The 20,145-nt window shown below is 41.8% G+C and overlaps 1 protein-coding gene across 2 annotated transcripts in view; it reads left to right on the plus strand.

The window, feature by feature from the left end:
• The window catches only part of PRDM16 (PR/SET domain 16), a 436,087-nt gene extending 417,495 nt beyond the window's left edge, over positions 1 to 18,592 (plus strand). For both annotated transcript variants that reach the window (XM_074934108.1, XM_074934109.1), the window contains 6 exons: positions 237 to 314; positions 7,463 to 7,632; positions 9,143 to 9,317; positions 13,049 to 13,279; positions 14,959 to 15,133; positions 18,054 to 18,592. In XM_074934108.1, the coding sequence (XP_074790209.1) occupies positions 237 to 314; positions 7,463 to 7,632; positions 9,143 to 9,317; positions 13,049 to 13,279; positions 14,959 to 15,133; positions 18,054 to 18,188 (964 nt within the window). In that variant the 3' untranslated portion in view covers positions 18,189 to 18,592. The remainder of the gene's footprint in view (positions 1 to 236; positions 315 to 7,462; positions 7,633 to 9,142; positions 9,318 to 13,048; positions 13,280 to 14,958; positions 15,134 to 18,053) is intronic.
• Positions 18,593 to 20,145: the final 1,553 nt, after the last annotated feature.

Genomic DNA, 20,145 nt, shown 5'->3' on the forward strand with positions numbered 1-20,145 from the left:
GTCTTTTGCCCTTTTCCTTTTAGTCTGCATCTTAAATACAATTGATTGTACCAGGTTCTCCTGCACTTTAATAGTGTGTTGTTGCACAGGTCATTTGAGAAAGGATAATGTTGTCATTTGGGAATGTTACCAAAATAAGTGACAGAGAGTAGGGGGGTGAAACAGAATGTTATGAATTGGCCTTGTATTGCAGAGCATTAAGGCACTCATGGTTACTTTGACTTTTGCCTTCCTAGGTACTGTGGTAAGATCTTTCCCCGGTCAGCGAATCTGACAAGGCATCTTCGGACACACACAGGAGAACAACCGTACAGGTGATACTCTTGTCCAGATAATATCCCTTCCCTACATGTTGAGGGCCTGGTTCATCGCTGTGCCATTCCCTTGACTTCAATAACGTTAGCCCTGCACAATGCTGTAGAAACGTAGTATTACACAGAGTGATTAACACTCTCATTAACCATTCACGTCAATGAGAACTGAAGACTGTCTTTGAATATTCAGCTGTTTTGTAGGGGTTGCCAGTGAGCTTGCTGTTGGGTTTAGCTAGATTAGTTTTCTTCTAATGTTTGGCAGAGGTGCCTTGAATAACAGATTACTGAGCCTTTTTTGTATATCTTGTTTGAAATCTAAATAAGTAAATAAATATGAACTTAGTCAGTGTGAAAGTATTGGTCATCATAAGTAAAGGGCCTGATTTTCACACTTCAGTCTGCACTTGTGTGTGCACAAAATGGCATGTGTGCAAACCCACACACACCCTTTTTATACCTGTTTGCCCCGCCGGGGCACATTCAAGTGCTAGAAGCTTTGTATGCAAAATCCACTTGGTGCAAATGTTTGAAAATTTAGTAGAACTAGCTGGAAAAATTTATATTTTTCACTGAAAAATGATGGCGGAAAAATTTGCCAAACTTTTTTTCCTTTCAATTTTTCAATTCATTTTATCGGTTGCTCACAAAAATTTAGAAAAAAATGTTTGTAGGCATATGTACATGCAAAACTGAGCTCACACAAGAGAAGGACAAGTTGTGTCCTCACCAAAGTTTATCATAATATTTATCAGAATTTTCAGAACAAGTCTTGGTGACTGTTATTGTGGCTTAGCATTAATATCAACAATTCAGGTACCTTTCATTGTTGTGATGGTGTTTTAGTAATTAATACCATTGGGATCTCTACCCTCACTACAGAGACCTGTGATATTGACCACATAAAGGCAAATGTAAACAATTTTAGGAACAGCAAAAGGCCATCTGGCCATTTTTGGTGGTTTAGTTTAACTTAATGAAGTTAAACATACTGGACATTTTTGGTGGTTTAGTTTAATTTAATGAAGCCACTTTCCCCCTTATTTAAACCTTTCCAGAAGAGTTAAATTTTGATAGTAAGCATTACGTAAAGAATTATTTGTAGGGCCTCTCTAAAATGGCATATATTTTGTAACCACTCACTATTCTTCTAATTCTTCAATTTCATTATTTGATATGAGGTGAATGAATACTGCATATTCACTCCACACCCTTGTTTCACCAAAATGCACACTCCCGATTATGCACAGATGGTGAGTCCAGTTTTCTTCCAAAAAAGGAGACATGCAACCTAACAAAGGTTAGAAAAATAAAGATTTATTTGATCTGGTCTTCTCCCAGAAAATGAGCTCTGTGTGTGTGTGTTTTTATAATAGAGGATTGACTTCTGGACAATGTTGCATTGGAATAGTACTCCTGAGAGTTAGTGCTATGTTTACAGAAGACTTTAATTATCATTGATTTTCTTTTGCTCTCTGAGAACTGCGATTTCCAACTTTAGCAACAATAATTGTTTTGAAAGCTTTTTTAGCAAACATTGACTTTGTCTGGGTAAAGGAACCTGGCTGATTCTCAGGATTTTTTTGTTCTTGTTGCAACTTTTCTTTTGATTCTTTAAGCAGTTCCTATGTTCACGCTTGTAATTTGGAAGATTATTGAAACTCATATGTGCACAAACATGAACAAAACCACCTACATGGAACACAGACCCAGAGATACAAATGTACATGCACGAATACAGAAGCAGTCTTGTTAGAGCAAGAATTAGCAAATCAGGAGATGTAGGTTCTGTTCCTGACTGCCACTGATAAACTGTCTCACCTTTAGCAAGTCACTTTACCTGTCTTAGTTTCCCCAGCTGTAAAATGGAAAAAATACATTACATGATGGGAGCTAATTAACTAAAGTTTGTACAATGTTTTGAAATTTTAAAGTGCTACTTATTTTGTTACTGAGCCACACATACTAATGTACTATACATATGTATTTAAAAGCAAAATGGCTAAAGATGATTTGACTGTATCGTGACGTGTGCACATCTATGTGATAGAGCAGATTTAGGTGGCATTCTTTCCTATTTACAGTTCTTTTCCCCCATCTGGTCTAAAATTCAACAGTATGTTTCAGAACCCAAGAATAAAACAAAGCAATCAAACTTAACTATTTCAATTTCCTTCAGAGGAGGACAAAATAAGTTTGGCTTGTTGTGAAATAATGTCAAATTTCTCTGGCAACTCAGGTAGTAAAAAAACAGGGCTCTGTCATCCTTCTCCTTGGACTGCAAGGCAAGATTCAGAAGAAGCAGGTTTTTTTAATGACCCTCTTACTGTTTAAAACACAAGAATACAAGGGTGTTTTGTGGGGGCTTTCCCCCTCCTGCTTTGAAACTACATAAAACCAGAATCAAGAACAAGCAAAGGCCATTTGGTTCAACAAGGCTTATTCCCTCTTTCAAAAGTCCATTCCCTCCAGGATGCCATCTAATTGATTCTTGAATTACACCCAATCCTGGAGCCTTGGCAACCTTGCTGTTACGTTGTTCCCTAGATCTGCGATTCTTTCTATAAAGATGTGCTTCCTGACGTCTGTTTTGAATTTGTTTTTCTTTCATTTCCTTTTCGGCCCCCCTGTCCTGTTGTCTGCACTAAGTTGAAACTAACAGCTACAGCTGACATTTACCATGTCATTTAAGATTGCATATAGGTCAATAAAAATCTCTTCTTTCTTGTTTTCTGTTAAAGATCCTGGGCTAAATGCATCTCTGGTGAAACTCCACTCAAGACTGGGAAGTTACATAGGGAAGGAATATGGACCCATATGTTTAAGGGCTTTTACTGTCTTTACAGCTCATGTTATTGAGTCTTCAAATAAATGTAAAGTTTTACAAGTGGAATCATGTTACTTATAGTGTAGTAAGAACAAGGCACCATAATATTCCAGTTGTGATTTAATCAGAGTATCTTAGTTCTATGGTGACTAGCTCCGTTACACAATGTTATACATCGGTGTTCTACCTGCTTTTTCCTCTCCAACTGGCTTTTTAAACCATGTCTCCGTATTCCTTGAGGTCTTAAGGGTTGTCCACTATTTCTCTGAGATCTTTCTCAAAGTTCCCCAGCTCTGGCTCATTGCTATCCATCATTTGTTCCTGCTTATTATTTTTGAGCCTGCTGGTGTATTATTTTAAATTGCTCAGCAATAAATTTCACTGGCAATTTGTCAGTGAGTTTACAAACCAAATGCAACTCCTTTTGTGTTCTACGTTCCTTCAGCCTCTGCATTTACCTCTTCCCTAAATTTAAAGTTGGTCTCTCTGTCGAGGTAATTTATTTAGATTAAAACCAGCAGAGATCCAAGTTCTGACCCCTCTGGGACCACATTTAATACAGTACGTCTCCCTCGTCCCTGCACTCACAGACATTAGAAATACCTCCCTTCACATGTCCCTCTGTTTTCTGTTTTTTTAACAAGCTCTTTATCCATTCTCCATATCCTACCCTGGATCCCCATAGCTCATAGTTAAAGCAAGGGCCTGTCAAGCGAACTTTTCAAAGGCTTCCTGAACATCTAAATAAACTGACAAACATGGGGCCAAATCCTTCTTGCTTTACTCATGCATACTCCCTTTGAAGTCCCTGGAACTTCTCATGTGAGTAATGTGAGCCGGACGTGGCAAGTAGACCTACAATAACAGCAGCAGCAGTAAACAATTATATTATGGTAGCAGTCAGAGGCCCCAGTGAGGACTGAAGCCCTATTGTGTCAGGCACTGTACAAACACAGATAAGAGGCAGTCACTACCCCAAATGGCATACAGTCTAAAAGACACAGAGCAGACAGAAGGGATTGGGTTATAACATATGAGCAATTGGCACCACTTGGGGAATTACATGTTTGGCTGGGGTTTAATTTTTTAACTGCGGGTAGAGGTCGGGTGAGGAATGGTAGAGTCAGGAAGAGTAAGGGAGCAGGAAAAGGAAGGCCGGGGAAGGAGTTCTCACCAATCTAGTCACGCTCAGCAGGCAGGGTGGTGTGGGGAGCTCTAAGGAGGGATTTGAGGGAGGATGAGGAATAAGCTGCATGGGTTTTTATCAAGGAGTATTTCCAATGCACAAGACACTGACTGGTGGACAGCAAAGGCTGATGTCGCTGCCTGAGTGAAGGAGGGAGATGCTAAGGAGAGGTTATTAGAGCAAAGTGGGGCAGGGCTCAGTTGTGAAGAGCCTTGAATGCAAAGACAAGAAGCTTGTGTTTGGTGTGGAGGTGACGGAGCAGCTAGTTAAGAGCTACTTGGAGTGCAGTGGTCAGAGTAGTGGTAGTCAGAGCTTGTGGTTGGAGCAGTAGCCAGAAGGCTAGTCTTACCGGCATTTGGAGCGGACCTTAGGGGGGCAAGTTTGCAGAAGTCAAGGCCAGAGAGGTAGAAGCTTCTGCATTCAAGAAGCTAAATGACCTGTGTCCCTTTCTAGAGATCTGTGTCATTCTACAGTATCCCTGTCCCCTTCCTTTTTATATTGCTAGAAGCCTGAAGCCAGGGTAAGGGTTGATGTACCTTCGAATCAAAACAGGAGTGATCTTGGGGTGTTGCTTTCCTGCACTTCCAATGACGTTTGACCTGCCTGTGTGATCTGTGGTCATACCCGCTGTGGGAACTGCCAGAGCTATGGTGTGTGTGCCCCTCCCTCCTCCCAAACACTCTCACCCATGGACAGCGTCCCTCAAATCCCTTGATTTGTCAAACCTTGTGAATTTCTGAGAATTTCTCGATTGTTTTACAGCACACACATTGTTCAAACTCAATTTCTCAGTGTGACGGCCTGTTCTTTGGAAGCGGCAGTTGTTCATTCCGCTAATAGAGAGCTTCTTGGAGTGGCTTAACATGCTTTTGGGTTGGTTTAATTGGGGGGTTCCTGCCAATTTTAGCATCACCTTTGTTTATTTATGGTGTGTTTAGCTCTGTGTGTAGGTGGGTATTGTGTACATACAAAAATATGACACTGATGAGCCAAAGGGCATACTTTCTTAATTGTCCTGTATGATGTTCTTACGATAGTTCCAAAGACTAGAAAACAAAGAGGAAGAATTGGTAGCCAGGTGTCTATGGAATAATCGGGACATGTTGTTATTTGGACCTTTTAATCTTGATTACAAGAAGTCATGGGCACCCTCATCTTCGGGTGGCCTCAGTAGAAGTGGCAGATGCTCAATATAAATATAAATCAGACCCTTCAATTTGGGGGAGGGAAAGGGCGCTGTACAAAACTTGTGCATGTTGAGTCATCAATACAGAACATGGGTTTTTTGGCTTTCTTGTTGTCAACAAAAGCAAGCGTCCAAAGAGGCAGCGTGCTCTGTTTTCATCGCTGGGTCAGTTTGCATGTTGTAAGAGTTGAGTTAAAAAAAGAAATGTGTTTGGAAAAGAATTTTGGAGAAAGGCAGTTTGAAAAAAATGTGATAAAGCAAAAGACTGGGTGCGTTTCTTCGTGTGTTGAGGATGAAGTTACATTATAGCTAATGTCTTGATCCTCATTTGTGATTTAACAGTAGGGAACATAGAGGTGGATGTGGAATCCATAAATATTTGGAGGGAGAGTTTCATATATACTGTATATCTCTGTTACTTCCAACAATAATATGAATATATTTTTAGAGACCAAGCCACAGACACAGCTGCAGCACATCCAGAAGGTGTGTGTGCACCACCCTAGCATAGATTTTTGACACTTCCAGCCCTCCCTCATTTGAATCTTTTATGTTTTTTTAAAAAAACAACATTATGTCTTACTGATGGGCTGAATCTAGTTTCAGAGCTAAGTGGTACAACAGAGTCCAACCCTGATTGCCTTCCTGACACCCAAGGCCTCTCGCTGAAGTAAATGGGACTAGGAACATTCAGAAAATTAACAAGACTTGGCCAACAGCAGGGTTTATGTTGTGTTCTGCAGGAGCTGGGTTTAATGGGCCAAATTTTGCTTTTGGTTATGCCCGTATATATCCAGAGCAACTCCCTTTAAAGTAAGTATAGTTACTCAGGATTTATGCTGGTGTGAGTGCAGAAATTGGTCCAGAAAGTTTAAACGATTTGCAAAAGTCCACAGACGAGAAACAATTCCACTGTTGTTGCGGATTGTGGTGATGGGACTTGGGGAAAGGAGACTTGATGAGATTCAGACTGATATAAAAAGGACTTAACATTTGATATCTTCAATATTGAAATCCTTCCTTGTGGCTCAAAGCTGCCCTCTTCAGTAAGTTAAGTACATTCTTGTTCCTCAATACAAGTGAGTGCAGAGGCTTTGGGCTCACAAAGCCATTGCATTTGCAAAGGCCTGTATACTCCTACTTTGTTTCAAAGACATTGAATATAAAGTGTGTTGGGCGAGCGTAGTTTGGAAATGAACTGCTGACACATCAACTGTGGGTTCTGCAGAGACTTATTTGAAAGGGAGAATCTTTCCCAATGCTCTCTTCCATGGCTCCTTACATTCACTAACTTCCCACCAATGGGTAGGTTTCCTCCACCTTTACAAATGCCATTTCTGGTTTGCGTGATCATTTGCTAAATAAATCATGGTTTTATTTTTAGATTGCATATACTCCTTAGGACAGGGAGTGCATTTCCCTCTGTGTCTGGAGATTATTTTGCAGATGCTGGGTACTACCACAATATACATATTAATTAATTATTTTAAATTATATTCTAATAGGCCTACACCTTGAGCGCCTCTTTGTTCCTTCAGCCCTTTAGAAATTTCACAAAAAATTACCAGCTTATTTTACCTCCAAATGACTCTGTCACTTGTGAATCTACGAGTTAATGGGCTTTTCTTTCTCTTCCTTTCTATCTCCTTCTCCCCCTTCTTCTTTCTTTACAAAATAAGAAACCTGAGACATAAATTCTCCTTTTGTAGTGGTACATGGAAAAGTAATTATTTACTTTTAAGTTCCTATTTGTTTGGACTGGCTAACCTCTTAATTAATCCTAACCCCTTCTTTCTGCATCTTGAATAATACTAATATCAGAATTGTCTGAGATGATTAATGCCCCATGCTTTCCAGGTTCACAGTCAAATAAAGATTTATAGAGCAATGTTTGATGGTAGGCTTTTTTCCCCCTTCGGTTGCACTCATTGGCATTTGCTTCTATTTTTCAGGTGTAAATACTGTGACAGGTCATTCAGCATTTCCTCTAACCTCCAGCGGCACGTTCGAAACATCCATAACAAGGAGAAGCCATTCAAATGTCACCTGTGTAACCGATGCTTTGGGCAGCAGACCAACTTGGACCGACACCTTAAGAAGCATGAACATGAGAATGTGCCAGGTAGGGAGTCAACCCTGCTGTGTAATTCTGTTCGGGACACTGGAGAGAGAAGTCCCCAGTTTAAGTCACTCTGGGTCACGTGTGAGAATCTTCATGGAAATATCCATTCTTGTACATGAATATTACTGGTCAGCAAAGAAAAATATTTATTTTAGATGTTGCATTTCTAAAATTACAAAGAAATGTGTTTGTGTATCTCTGTCTCTCACTCACTCACACACACACACACACACACACACAAACACACACACACAAACTTTTTTAAAGCTGAAATAATATATATTTAGATGCTCACATAACGGAAGCAGATAAGTTGTTTCTCACATAAGCAAAAATCTAACAAACCAACCCCACAAAGAGAGAGAAGGAACCTGTGTATTGAAACCCAATATATGAACTATCAGCCGAGAAGAAATTTCTTCAAAAAGCTACAAGCAAATAGAAACAGAAGTTTATAATGAATTCTTCTTCTCCAATGTTTTTATACCATAAATGCCAGTAATACTGAAATGTGTATGTGACAGTACAAACTTGACGTATTATTTAGAACTGCTAACTCCATAGTAACAGAGAGGAAGCGTGGTGCAGTGCTTAGGGTCGGGACTTTGGAGACATGGATCCTGTTTCCTGCTCTGTCCCAACCTCCTTGTGTAACCTTGGGCAAGTCACTTATTAAAGGTATTGAAGCCCCATAAGACTTTTCAAAAGTGCCCTGGGCATGTTTGAAAATCTCATTAGGTGCCTATCTGCACCTTTAGGTGCCTAGATACTTTTAAAATTCTGGCCCTTCAGTTCTCCATGCCTCCGTTCCTGCATATGTCAAATGGGAACCATAACCCTGCCCTACCTGCCCACAGTGCTGTGATGATAAATTCATTAAAGCTTGCGAGGTGCTCAGATACTGCAGTAGTGGGGGGCAGATAAGAAAATAAGAACATAAGAATGGCCCTTCTGGGTCAGACCAAAGGTCCATCTAGCCCAGGATCCTGTCTTCCGACAGTGGCCAGTGCCAGGTGCCCCAGAGGGAATGAACAGAACAGGTAATCATCAAGTGATCCATCCCCTGTCGCTCATTCCCAGCTTCTGGCAAACAGAGGGTAGGGACACCATTCCTGCTCATCCTAGCTAATAGCCACTGATGAACCTATCCTCCATGAATTTATCTAGTTCTTTTTTGAAGCCTGTTATGGTCTTCGCCTTCACAACATCCTACGGCAAGGAGTTCCATAGGTTGACTGTGCACTATGTGAAGAACCTAGGATAGATAGATAACAGTACTTAATAATATTTCCCGTCCCTGTACAGATACTAATTATGTCTCTCTGTGCACATTCACTTTTGGAAGATATCAGCTTTTTCTGCCAAGATTTTTGTTTCCTGAAACTTTCTTTCAATGTAAATTCTTACCATGCAGTAAATGCTTTATTGCGTTAATTTTCCTCCTGGTTTTCTATTGAGAGCAGTGTTGGCAATACCTGATTCTTTCTCCTGTCCCTTGTCCCCTGTGCAGTGAGCCAGCACTCTGGAGTCATTACTAACCACCTTGGGACCAGTGCCTCCTCCCCAAACTCGGAGCCAGACAACCATGCACTTTTAGACGAGAAAGAGGACTCGTATTTCTCTGAAATCAGAAATTTTATTGCAAATAGCGAGATGAATCAAGCATCAACTTTAACAGATAAAAGGTAAACAAACAAAGCCACACTAATGGACACTTCTTACCAGACTGTTCAAAGGCTGGCCAGCCATCTCCGTGTTCAGGGCTTGATTTCAAATAGTCTGAAGAGATTAGAGTAATAATGAGAATCCTGCAAGGCACTCAACTTAGACTCCTTATTCAGAGCGTCCCAATTCTTTTCTGTCTGTGGCAGAAATTACATAAGAACGGCCATACAGGATCAGACCAAAGGTCCATCTAGCCCAGTAGCCTGTCTTCCAACAGTGGCCAGTGCCAGGTGCTTCAGAGGTAACCATCAAGTGATCCATGAAGTTTGCAGAAAAGCCTTGGAAAGCTCTGTAAAAGAAGTCTAAGTCTCTAAGGAGCCAAAGTTCCTGTCACAGAATGAGTGGTACAGCTCAGACTGGTGTGCAGCGTGTGAGGAAAGGAAGTGCTGTCTTTGGGAGCGAGTGTAAGTGGAGGACCCTCCCATGAGCACAGAATTCAGTGGGGAAGGGCACTACTGAGGAAGAATCAGACACTCATCATAAGTCAAGAGGTTCACTTTTCAAAACTCAGCCTTGGTTTAAGAGTCTGGTCTTCTTTGACTTTCATGATACACAGACGTTTAGTTTCTTGTTTGCCTCTGGGATCAATATTGTTCTTGGGAGAGTTCTGCAAGTGCTCTTGGTGCATTTCTACTCCAAAGGCCTGGCCACCATATATCTTTAATTCCTTTCATCACCCAGCTCCAAGTGTCACAGGGTCCAACGCTGCACAGAAAAAGCCACGGCACCAAGTCTCAGAGCCCAGGCTCCCATCCGAGCAGGAATGTCTACACTGCTATTTTTAGCTCCATGAGCCCCAGTCAGTTGGCCCAGGGTCTGAGAGTTGGTGCCCCGGGTTTTCCTTTGCAGTGTGGACATACCCTAATGTACCTTCAGTGTGAAACCACTCGAGCCTGGGGAAATGGCCACAGAACAATTAGTGGAGGCAAATTTGGAGCAAATGCAGCTTTGCGGGAGCTGATTGTATTCTGCAGCATTATCCCCAATACGAACGACTTGTGAAAACCTCATTCTCCCCTACCTAAAAATATCCATTATTGCTGACCTGTCCCCCTCCAACCACTCAGACCATCTCACCGAAGCCAGGAGATTGCTAAAGGAGCACAGAAGCACCAGATCTGGGTTTTGGTTCAAGACTGCCAGCAGGGATGAGGAGGAATGTAGCGTCGTAGGTGTCAGTAACGCCATGTGTGTAATGACTTGGTTTTTGACCCTGCCTGGATGGAAATAAACCGAGTGCTGTGTTCCATCGCTGAGGCTGAGCTTAGACCTCAGCATGGAAGCAGACATAGGTAAATGGCCTCACCCTTTTCACCTGAAACATGATCCACATAAAAAAATCCCCCTCCCATCAAAGAGAGCCCTTCAGAACAGGCTCGTTAATGGCAGTGGCTTAACAGGAAATGTGGCCCAGATCCACCAAAGTGCAGCCCCTTCAGAAAACCATCGCCCTCTCCCCATATAGATGCTTCCAACAAGCCCCTTCCCACCCAGACTCCCTTTTCAACCTCTCATAGCTTGTTTGTATAGAGTAGACATGAGCTCTCTGTCCTTCCACACTTTGCACTCCTTGGGCCAAATTTAGACCTCCGGTGAGTGCCACTAGCTTCTGTGGAACTGCACTGGCTCACAGCAAGTCTTAATTTGGCCCTTTGACTTCCCCCTTCATCCCCTTCCCACCAAAAGTCACTTGGCATCTCGGGCTCACTGCTACGTTGGGTCCCCCTTCCCAAGTAGAGCTGGGTGAATAACGTCATTTTCAATTTAATGGCAATTTCAAAAAGGAAACAAAAATTGTTTCACATAGGACAGGAAAATTTTAGAAATTTCTGGCAAATTGAAAAGTTCAAAAAAATTGCTTTGGGTTGAATGAAGCATTTCAGTTCTGTTCTTCACTCTGCTATTCTTTAATCCTTTTGATATTTAAAGTAAAATTAAAAGAAATGTTTAAACAAAGTTGTTTCAAACAAAAAAAAATTGAAATGTTGCAATAGAAAAAAATTTCCAATCAAAATGTTTCATTTTTTTCAGATTATTTTTTCCTTTTTTGGTAGGAGGGGGGAAGTCCCCAAATCAACAATTAGGTGAAACTGACCAGAATTTGCCAAATGTTTAGATGTTGCCAAATGTTTATTTTTTCCTGGGGAAAAAAAGTTTGGTGTTTGCCCAGCTCTATTCCTATGGATCCCTTCGTTTTCTCCATCACTCATGAACCCAGCCCTGGATATTCTGTTGCGTTCATAAACAAAGAACAAATTGTGCTGATGCTGGATGATTACGCTGCATTCAGCGCTGAACTTACCAGCAGGCCAGCCTTGTGTTCGTTGCCGGTGCTACAGTTGTGACAGTCTTTCAGAACTTTACATGTGGAATGAAACACTTCACTTCACCCAGAATGCTTGTAAACATGTGAAATTTAGACGTGTTTTCCATTTCCTTCCCTACTCTGCTGCCTTCATCTCAGCCCTGAAAGCAAGATAAAGTAACCCCATCTCAGATACACACTTCTCACCAGAGCTTTTGTTTAGATTGCACACGTGGAAATAAAATGGGGGGGGAAGGTTCACTGTATTTCCTGAGGGAAATTAGGAATCTTTCAACCTTGCCTGATATAGACAAAAAAATAGACAAGAGGAGAACTCCTCCGTAGGCTGGTATAATTGATCCAGAGGGAGAATCAAATTTGGGCCTGTACCTTAAAGAAAATCGATCAAAATTCTCTAAAACAAACATGCTGATGATGTGTTTAGACTGAGTGACAAGATCCAGGGCTTGGAAAACATCTGAGTTTCCCCTTAATTTTTTAAACCTTATTTTGACTGAGTGATATTTAATCTACAGGGGAACCCAAAAGGACATTCTGTGTTGTACAAATGTCACTCCGTTCCAGGGCCAGTTGTAATTATGTTCCTGCTGCTCTGTTGTTTTTACAAATAACCATTCAATGCTGATACCAAGTTTGAAAGCTTTTTTGTTTTGGTTTAAGAAAAAAGCTAAAAATGTTTGTATGGGACCTCCATGTAATTAGTGTAACCTACATTCGACAAAAGCAACAGGACAATGATGTTCCTGATTTTATAATTAATTTGGTTGTGGAAACTTTCTGGGTGAAGAAGTTAAAATTAAACTTCTATCATTCGATCTAGCAGCATCTCAGATTGTTCCAACTACATACTGTTACCAAATGGGATCTTGTTCTCTTAACCTGGTTTGTTTTATTTTGCTGGCAGCTTACTTACTCTCATGTCCATATGGGTATAGCAAGGGGCAATGGGACAAAAGAAGATGTACGTTGGCCGTTAGGGAAAGTTTGTAATGAAACCTATCCCAATGTGGAGCTTTGTTGATAGGCGAGTGGTTATTTTGATACTATAAGCACAGAGAAAAACATGGCCTTTGGCCCACAGAAGTTACAGTGCAAAGGGTGAAGATACTTAAAACCAGACTGGACAAAATCTAGTTTTAAGAATGGAATATATTTGACTCACTCCATTAGCTCTTAGACACTGTAGAGAACAATCTTGCATTGGTAAGGAATAGATTATCTAATAGGTATTTTCTGTCCCCAGCCATTCTGAACCATAAATAACAAATAAATGGTTAAATGCCTGAATCTTGCACCAAAGTGGCAATGCAATTGCTGCTCTCAACTGACATCTTGGTTCCTTCCCCGGTGCTCAAAACATTCCAGGCCAGAAATCCAAGACATTGATAGCAACTCCCAGTGTCATGGGTTAGCAAATGAGAAACCAGAAGATGTGGATGAGGAGGAGGAAGAATTGGAGGAGGAAGATGACGACAGCTTGACAGGGAAGTCACAGGATGAAACGGTATCACCCACGACGGAGCCCCAAGGAACGTTTGAGGATGAGGAGGATGAAGAGCCCGCATCCCTCACCATGAGCTTTGACCATACCCGAAGGTGGGTGGGGCCATTTCCTCTGGGAAGCAGAATGGGGTTAGATTTCTCACCCTGTGTCATTAGCAGGTCATGGGCGGTATCACTTTATTTTTCAAACCATGAATCATACCTCCAGTTTGCCCTAAGAACTTCATTTTCACCATGGTGGAGAGCACAAATAAATAAACTGAAATGCAAAAATATAAGAAGACAGATACACAAGGCCTGAAAAATGCACAGTGGGAAAGGCAAACAGTTAGCACATGAAAAAACCAGCCTCCTCAATGTATCATGAACTCTTCTACCTGACACAGTGTCAATGTCTCAATTTTTAAAACCCTGTTCAGTGAAAAGAGAGCTGATGCAAGGAAATCTAGATAATGGCAGTTTTCCACTACCGCACCCATGTTATCTGCAGCAAAATGGCAGCATCCTCTTGTCTCAGGATATAAGGCCCTGCATTAATTTCAGATGAGATGGTGCGGCTGGCCTTTGTGTGGGCAGAGTGGATGTGTCCCCATGCCTTTGTTTGCTTTTTGTGCCATCCATGCTGTGCACCCTGGTTCATAAACCACTAGGAAGACATTTGCAGGTACAAAAAGGACACTTTTGAAACATTTAATTGGTATTCTGTTTTACTCAGGTGCCTATCCAGGTTGATAATACAAAGCATCCCAGTGTAAAGCTGTGTAAACAAAAATAGGCAACTATCTGCTGCAGACGTAGTTTACAGTATGAGGTAGAACATTAGCGTGAAAGAACCCTAGGATAACTGTACATTAGAAAGCGCAATAAACTATAGCAGTGTTTGATTGTAAAGATATAAACAATGGTGCAAAATGGAATCCACTCCTTCCGTTAGCTCTCTTACCGACTTTCCTTTCACAAAATCTGTTGCTTTGCATCCATGAGCTGGCATGCCAAAGTTCATCCAAAGTGTGCTCCTGTAGATAGGGCAGGAAATCAGGCTTCTATACGTCACTCTGCCATTGACTCACTATGCACTCTAGCATTTAAGTCACTTTAAACCTAAATGTTCAGGAAAAGTCTATTTTTGACTCTCAGTATTTTCAGAGGGGAGGAGCACCTGCAACTCCCACTGACTTCCATTGGGGTCGTTGGTGTTTGGGAAAATCAGGCAGTAGGTATCTAAAGTTGGTCCAAAACATTGGGCACTCAACATTGAAGTCCACTATTGAAATCATAGATCTTAGCCTCTCTTGTGCCACAGGTTTCTATCCACTAATGATGCTTTGATATCTATGGATGAAAAGTGCCATATCATGCAAAGTATTATTATATTCAAAGGGTTTTTTCAGTGTGTCAGTGTTTTCCAATTAAGCCTATTGTAAACCCTGGGGAATATGGTGCAGTGGCTCTATTCCCCCAACTTTCGGGAATAGCTAGTAATCAGGCATCTCTGAATCAGAGACCAGAATGAAAATGGTAACCACACAACATATGGTAGCACTAATGCTTGAGATGTACGTGCGTAACCATGCATTCCACTTTTTCTTTGCTCCTTGCATCATGTGCATTTTTTGGTCCACCTGTCTGTCTGTCTCTTCATGCATGTGGCTTGTGAGAACCCCATGGTATGTGCATGCAGGCACTGAGTTAGCAACACACACATTGGTTAGACTGTAAACGGTGAGATGAGCTAACAACAGGTCAACCCCTTCCCCTGGTCATTGGTACAGGTGTATTGAGGAGGACGAAGCCGGCTTGTTAGATTTGGAGCAGATGCCGAATTTTGGGAAGGGGCTGGATCTTCGCAAAGCAGCCGAGGAAGCATTTGAAGTTAAAGATGTGTTTAATTCCACCTTAGACTCTGAGACAATAAAACAGACTCTGTACAGGCAGGCTAAAAACCAGGTAGGTATATGACAGAACATTTTATCGAGCTTACCTCCAGCATTTAGCATGGGATTATCAAACAGCTGGGTTCCTTTAGCCAGGTCTGTGTTCTGTCCATGCTAAATTGGAATTCTGATGGTGAAGACTAACTTGTAAATCACATCTGTTTGCTACCATGTTGCAGTCCAGGAGAAATAGGAGTTGGGAGGGAATTGTTAACTCAAATTGTATATAATCAGTTTCACATACCCTTATAACTTTGTGGAGTGAGTGCAGGTTTATAGCTATATAGCGATGTAGTTTATCTATCTATATCTGTCTATAGAAATGTATATAGAAATATGATAATGCAATTGTTACAAACTTTGGGCCAAATCCTCAGCTGGTATATATTGGAATATATTGGTTTCACTGGAATAATGACAATTTACACCAGTTGAGCATCTGGCCCTTTGAAACAGCAGTAAAATATAACAGGATTTAATAATAAAAACATAAAATCTGATTCAGAATGATAGTTTCTAGACTTCCTTGGAGAATTGCATCATCTTAAGCAAATTTAGAAAATGCCATTGTTTTGTGCATTAAGCTTTAAACCTAATGCCACTGCACCTTTAAGATAAAATCCCCCTTCTTATCAAAAGACATACCAGTTCAGGCACAGCAGAAGCTGATGCAGGCCTTCTTCCAAAACTCAAAACAAAATCCTGAAGTTTGAAAGAGCTTGGAAACTTTTTTTTTTTTTTAATTAGCATGGGTCTGTGCTCGCTGGTTTTGCTATAAGCAGAAATGGCACGAGAGGCTCTGTTCTCATGAAGTTTGCATCCTGGTCCAAATAAAGCAGCAACAGATCTCATGAGGGAGCTGTTCTGTGAGATGTCCAGCCACATTACCAGAACAAAGAGGATACGTTGAGACAAGCTTCAGAGAAACACTCTGCACAAAACCTGCAAACTTTTTGCCATTAACCATCTGTTCTTATCTGCTTAAAAGAGGCCACATAGTTCAAATGCTTCTTTTAAGAATACCAGTGCAGGTTTGAGTATATTTACCTCTGCTTCAGGTTTTACTGGGGATGAGATCAGCTACTGTACTTGGCGTCATTCTGTCCTCTAAGCAACAGGAATATAATACAATTTATGTTAAAGATCACCCAAAGATGCAACTAAATGCAGTTGCCTAATAGAGGTGGGTCTTTAATTAAAGGTCAAAGGGGACTGTGCTGGAAACCCTAAGGCTACTTTATAGTGACTGCTTAAGACTGGGGCCAGGAAGTTGAGGTGGGGGTTGCCTGTTGGAAGTGTGGGTATTTTGTACAGATTTGACTGCACTTAAGGGAGTATTTTGGCTATGAAGATAGCACTGAAGTTCTTTTCTAGTGAAAAAAGAGCTCATTTATACTTTCAACACAAGCCACTTGCATGCCTCTGTCTGTGTCCTTCTACTAATATGCTGAGTGTACTAACTATTTAGGCACAACTTGATTTTTCTTGACTGCAATGTTAGATCTGGCACATGATTGTTTTTTAACGTAATTTTGTAGTAAGTGAGATCTAAGACATGTTACATTTTGTCAGATATGATATAACTTGGACAATTTAAAATTATCTGCTCTGCATGTATTACGTGCAGGCAATATGGTGGGAAAATAATATTTATCTGGTCAGACCAGCACAGAAATCTTACCTTTCTATCAATTTTGGCTCACTGTCACTGAAGTATTGAAATGCACACAACCATGCAAACACCCATAAAGCAGAACGCCCTGCAGCACATACAGACGAGCATGAGATACAATGGTCAGACTGAGAACTGGATCTGAATTTGAGCTTCCTTTGGGGGAGGGGGAAGTTGTATTTGGAGTTTTGGGGAAGTTTTATTACTGTTATTTATTAAATTTGTGCTAAGCACTGTACAGACATCTGCAGTAAAGAGAGCGTCCAATCTAGGGCCCCTAGCCTGCAAAGATTTATACACGTACTTAATGTTACACACCATGGGTAATTCCCTAGATTTTAACTCACAATGTGCAAAGTTCAGCACATTCATAAATCGTTGCAGGATCAGGACCTGGGTTGTGACAAGATGCAAAAAATGAATGAGACAAACAAAAGTGGAGGAGGAGAAGGCCTGGGTAGCAGCAAAGCAACCAAATTACTCTACAGTAAGCCGTGGTCTCTGTGCATTCACGGACTAGGCTTTGTCGGCTGGTAGTGCTGCAATGAACACACACAGTCATGCCTGCAAACACACACCACGCTTACACTGCCAAATGGACACACACAACTTCACACACGCTCCAACTCCCTCCAGACACAATGGAAATGCTCAGTAAATGAAACAACATGCCATGCACAAGCTCATCTCCACTGAGTCACTTTTGTCCTATATATCTGAACTCCCATTTACACTTCTCCTTTTGCGAGTCAACAATAACTTCTGAAGGCCAAAGTTTCACAGGCATGAGCTCCTGTCTTCCCCAGATGTACCGCAAAGTTATCATGCCCAGGTGGGGGGGATTGGCATGACTCAGTCAGCAACGCACACTGTTCCATATGCACTTTTGAAAACTATGTGAAAAAAGAAGGCCAGAACTCCCGGGATATGTTCGGTGGGAAAAGTAATGTCCTCTAGGAGAGGGGCCTAGATGCAAGTGTCAGCATTTGTCATGAAGTGCAAAGTGCAAGGAAGGAAGCAAGTTAAACCCACTGCTGCCTGGTAAAACTCTGTGGTAAGGTCCTTGGGTTTTCCTCATGTGTGAACATAAATATTGATTGGCAGGTAGGATTCCCAGCCCACACCAAAGTGAATGGCACTGACTGTCCCCAGTTTCTGATATGTAAATAGTTAAATGACTCTATACTTCATGTGGATTATTCCAGGACCCAAGAGAGTGTATTCACCCATTCTCCTTCCTCTGCTTCTTCCCCTCCTTTAGGCTTATGCAATGATGCTGTCCCTTTCTGAGAACACTCCCCTTCACACTTCTTCCCAGAATTCTCTGGATGCTTGGTTGAACATGGCAGGAGCAGCCTCAGAGTCGGGGACCTTTAATCCCATCAACCATCTCTGACGGGTCGAGAAGGCACTGGTTCAGAGTCCGAGTGAGGAGGTGGTGATGCTGTGACTGCCCTATCAGAAATTCTAGCACGCAGAAGATGGATCAGAGGGCCGCAGGGAGTCGTCTGGGCTTTTGGCTGGGAGAATAAACCTGTCACATCTACCCTACAATTCGCGAATTTGTATCTATCCACAGTTGTTGGTTTCTAATTTGTTAGAAAGAAACTCTCCAAACTGGATAGCCCTGAAGCAGCCCTAGGATTCCACCATCTCTAAGAATAGTGTAAACCATAAGTGAATTGCAATGGTGCAATCAAATACTGGCCCCTTTACAGTTACAAGACAATATAACTGAGCCAGCTGGTTTCTGCTTATAAACTAAAACTTGAAGTCATTCGACCCCTTGCCCCCCTCACACACCACATTCACTTCAGTTGAATAGCAATCATAAGGGGGCCGGGGGTGGGTGGGTGGGGAAGATCTAGGACTGATCCATCCCTGGTATAATTCTGATATAGTCACCAGCGTTATACCAAGGAACGGTGAATTTGACCCATTTTACTTAACTTGGCTCTTTGAAAGAGCGTGAAATTCCGCACCCCCCACAACAGCACTCATCTTTACACTGCAAAGTGTTGTTGTGAGTCGTTGTTGTGGGAAGCCACGCTCCCCGACATGCAATGTCCAAACAGGGCTAGCTTCTGCCAAGAGCACAAATAATTGGCGCAGAAGGAGCGTTGCTGGGGCTGCTCATACATGCACACAAATACATAGACAATGCCCCGTAAGCTCGACCCTAGAAAGCTACTGTGTAGTTTCTCTCCCAGAGGGTCTTTCAAATGCTCTCTCTTCAATGTTGGGGGAGAAACCTCTGCCCTGTGCCCTTGTGTTGGTTTGCTGGTGGTTGCTTATGCCAAGTACCCTGCCATCATTTACCCCATAATTTTGATAATATGGCTAAAAAAAATCCTTGTTTTTAATAACCTTATGAGTGCAGCTCACCTCCTCAAGCATGTGGCTAAGGAAATATATTTTCTCTCTGGATCTAAAATTACTTGCAATTTTTTACGGATGATTTTAAATTGCTTTGAAGTCTCAGCTCTTTTGCTGACATAAAGCAGCCTCCAGAAATCCTGTGACATTCGTTTGTGCTATTTCTACGTTGTAATAACAACCTGGTGTTCTAGCTGTGATTTTTATAGGTAAAGCTAAACCTGAACATAATTCTGAAAGGGGTTAGAAATATTACAAAGAATAACATTGGCTACTCTGACATTTGTAATGTGTGTGCTGAGAAATGCCTAGATATGGTGTTACTGAATCAGGATTGCCTGAAGGTAAGACAGGTGCCTGCCACCAAGTGACTTTAAGTTGAATCAGGGGTGCTACAAACTTGCCCATCTGAATGCTGCATCAGCAACTCACCTAGGAGCCTCCAGATGCTCTAAGGACCCAATTCTGTACAAGCCTGAGTCTAGCAGTTTTTCCGCTGACTTCAATGGACTTTGGACCAGGCTCCAAACACTTAAAGCTGGGTGTACCACTTGTAGTAACTGCGACACCTAGTAGTCAGTGTTTGCAGAATTGGGTCAATAGCTGGCTTCAGAGAAACTTCTCACAGTAGTAAACACATCTACTAGTAAGTGATTGCGAGATTGGGCCCCTAGTTTATTTGTGTGGGAACAGACTGCAGCTGCTCTGCTGTTGAATATGAAGATGCAGATCATGGCAGTAGAGGAGGTTCCAGCATGCAATGCTCCATCTGGAAGCAATTGCTCAGATTACCGTGGTGCATTGCATGCTGGGATTTGCAGTCCTGATGGGCCACACCTCATATTCCAGAAGGTCAGCCATGAGGACTCAGCTGGCCCCTGGGGCTGCACCTCTGTTTGCCACTGGGGTAGAGGGAATGAAAGGATAATCAGCAACATCAAATAGTTCTCCATAGTTCACCCAGGGAAAGACGACAT

Source organism: Natator depressus, chromosome 18 (assembly GCF_965152275.1).
Source record: "Natator depressus isolate rNatDep1 chromosome 18, rNatDep2.hap1, whole genome shotgun sequence".
NCBI lineage: Eukaryota > Metazoa > Chordata > Testudines > Cheloniidae > Natator > Natator depressus.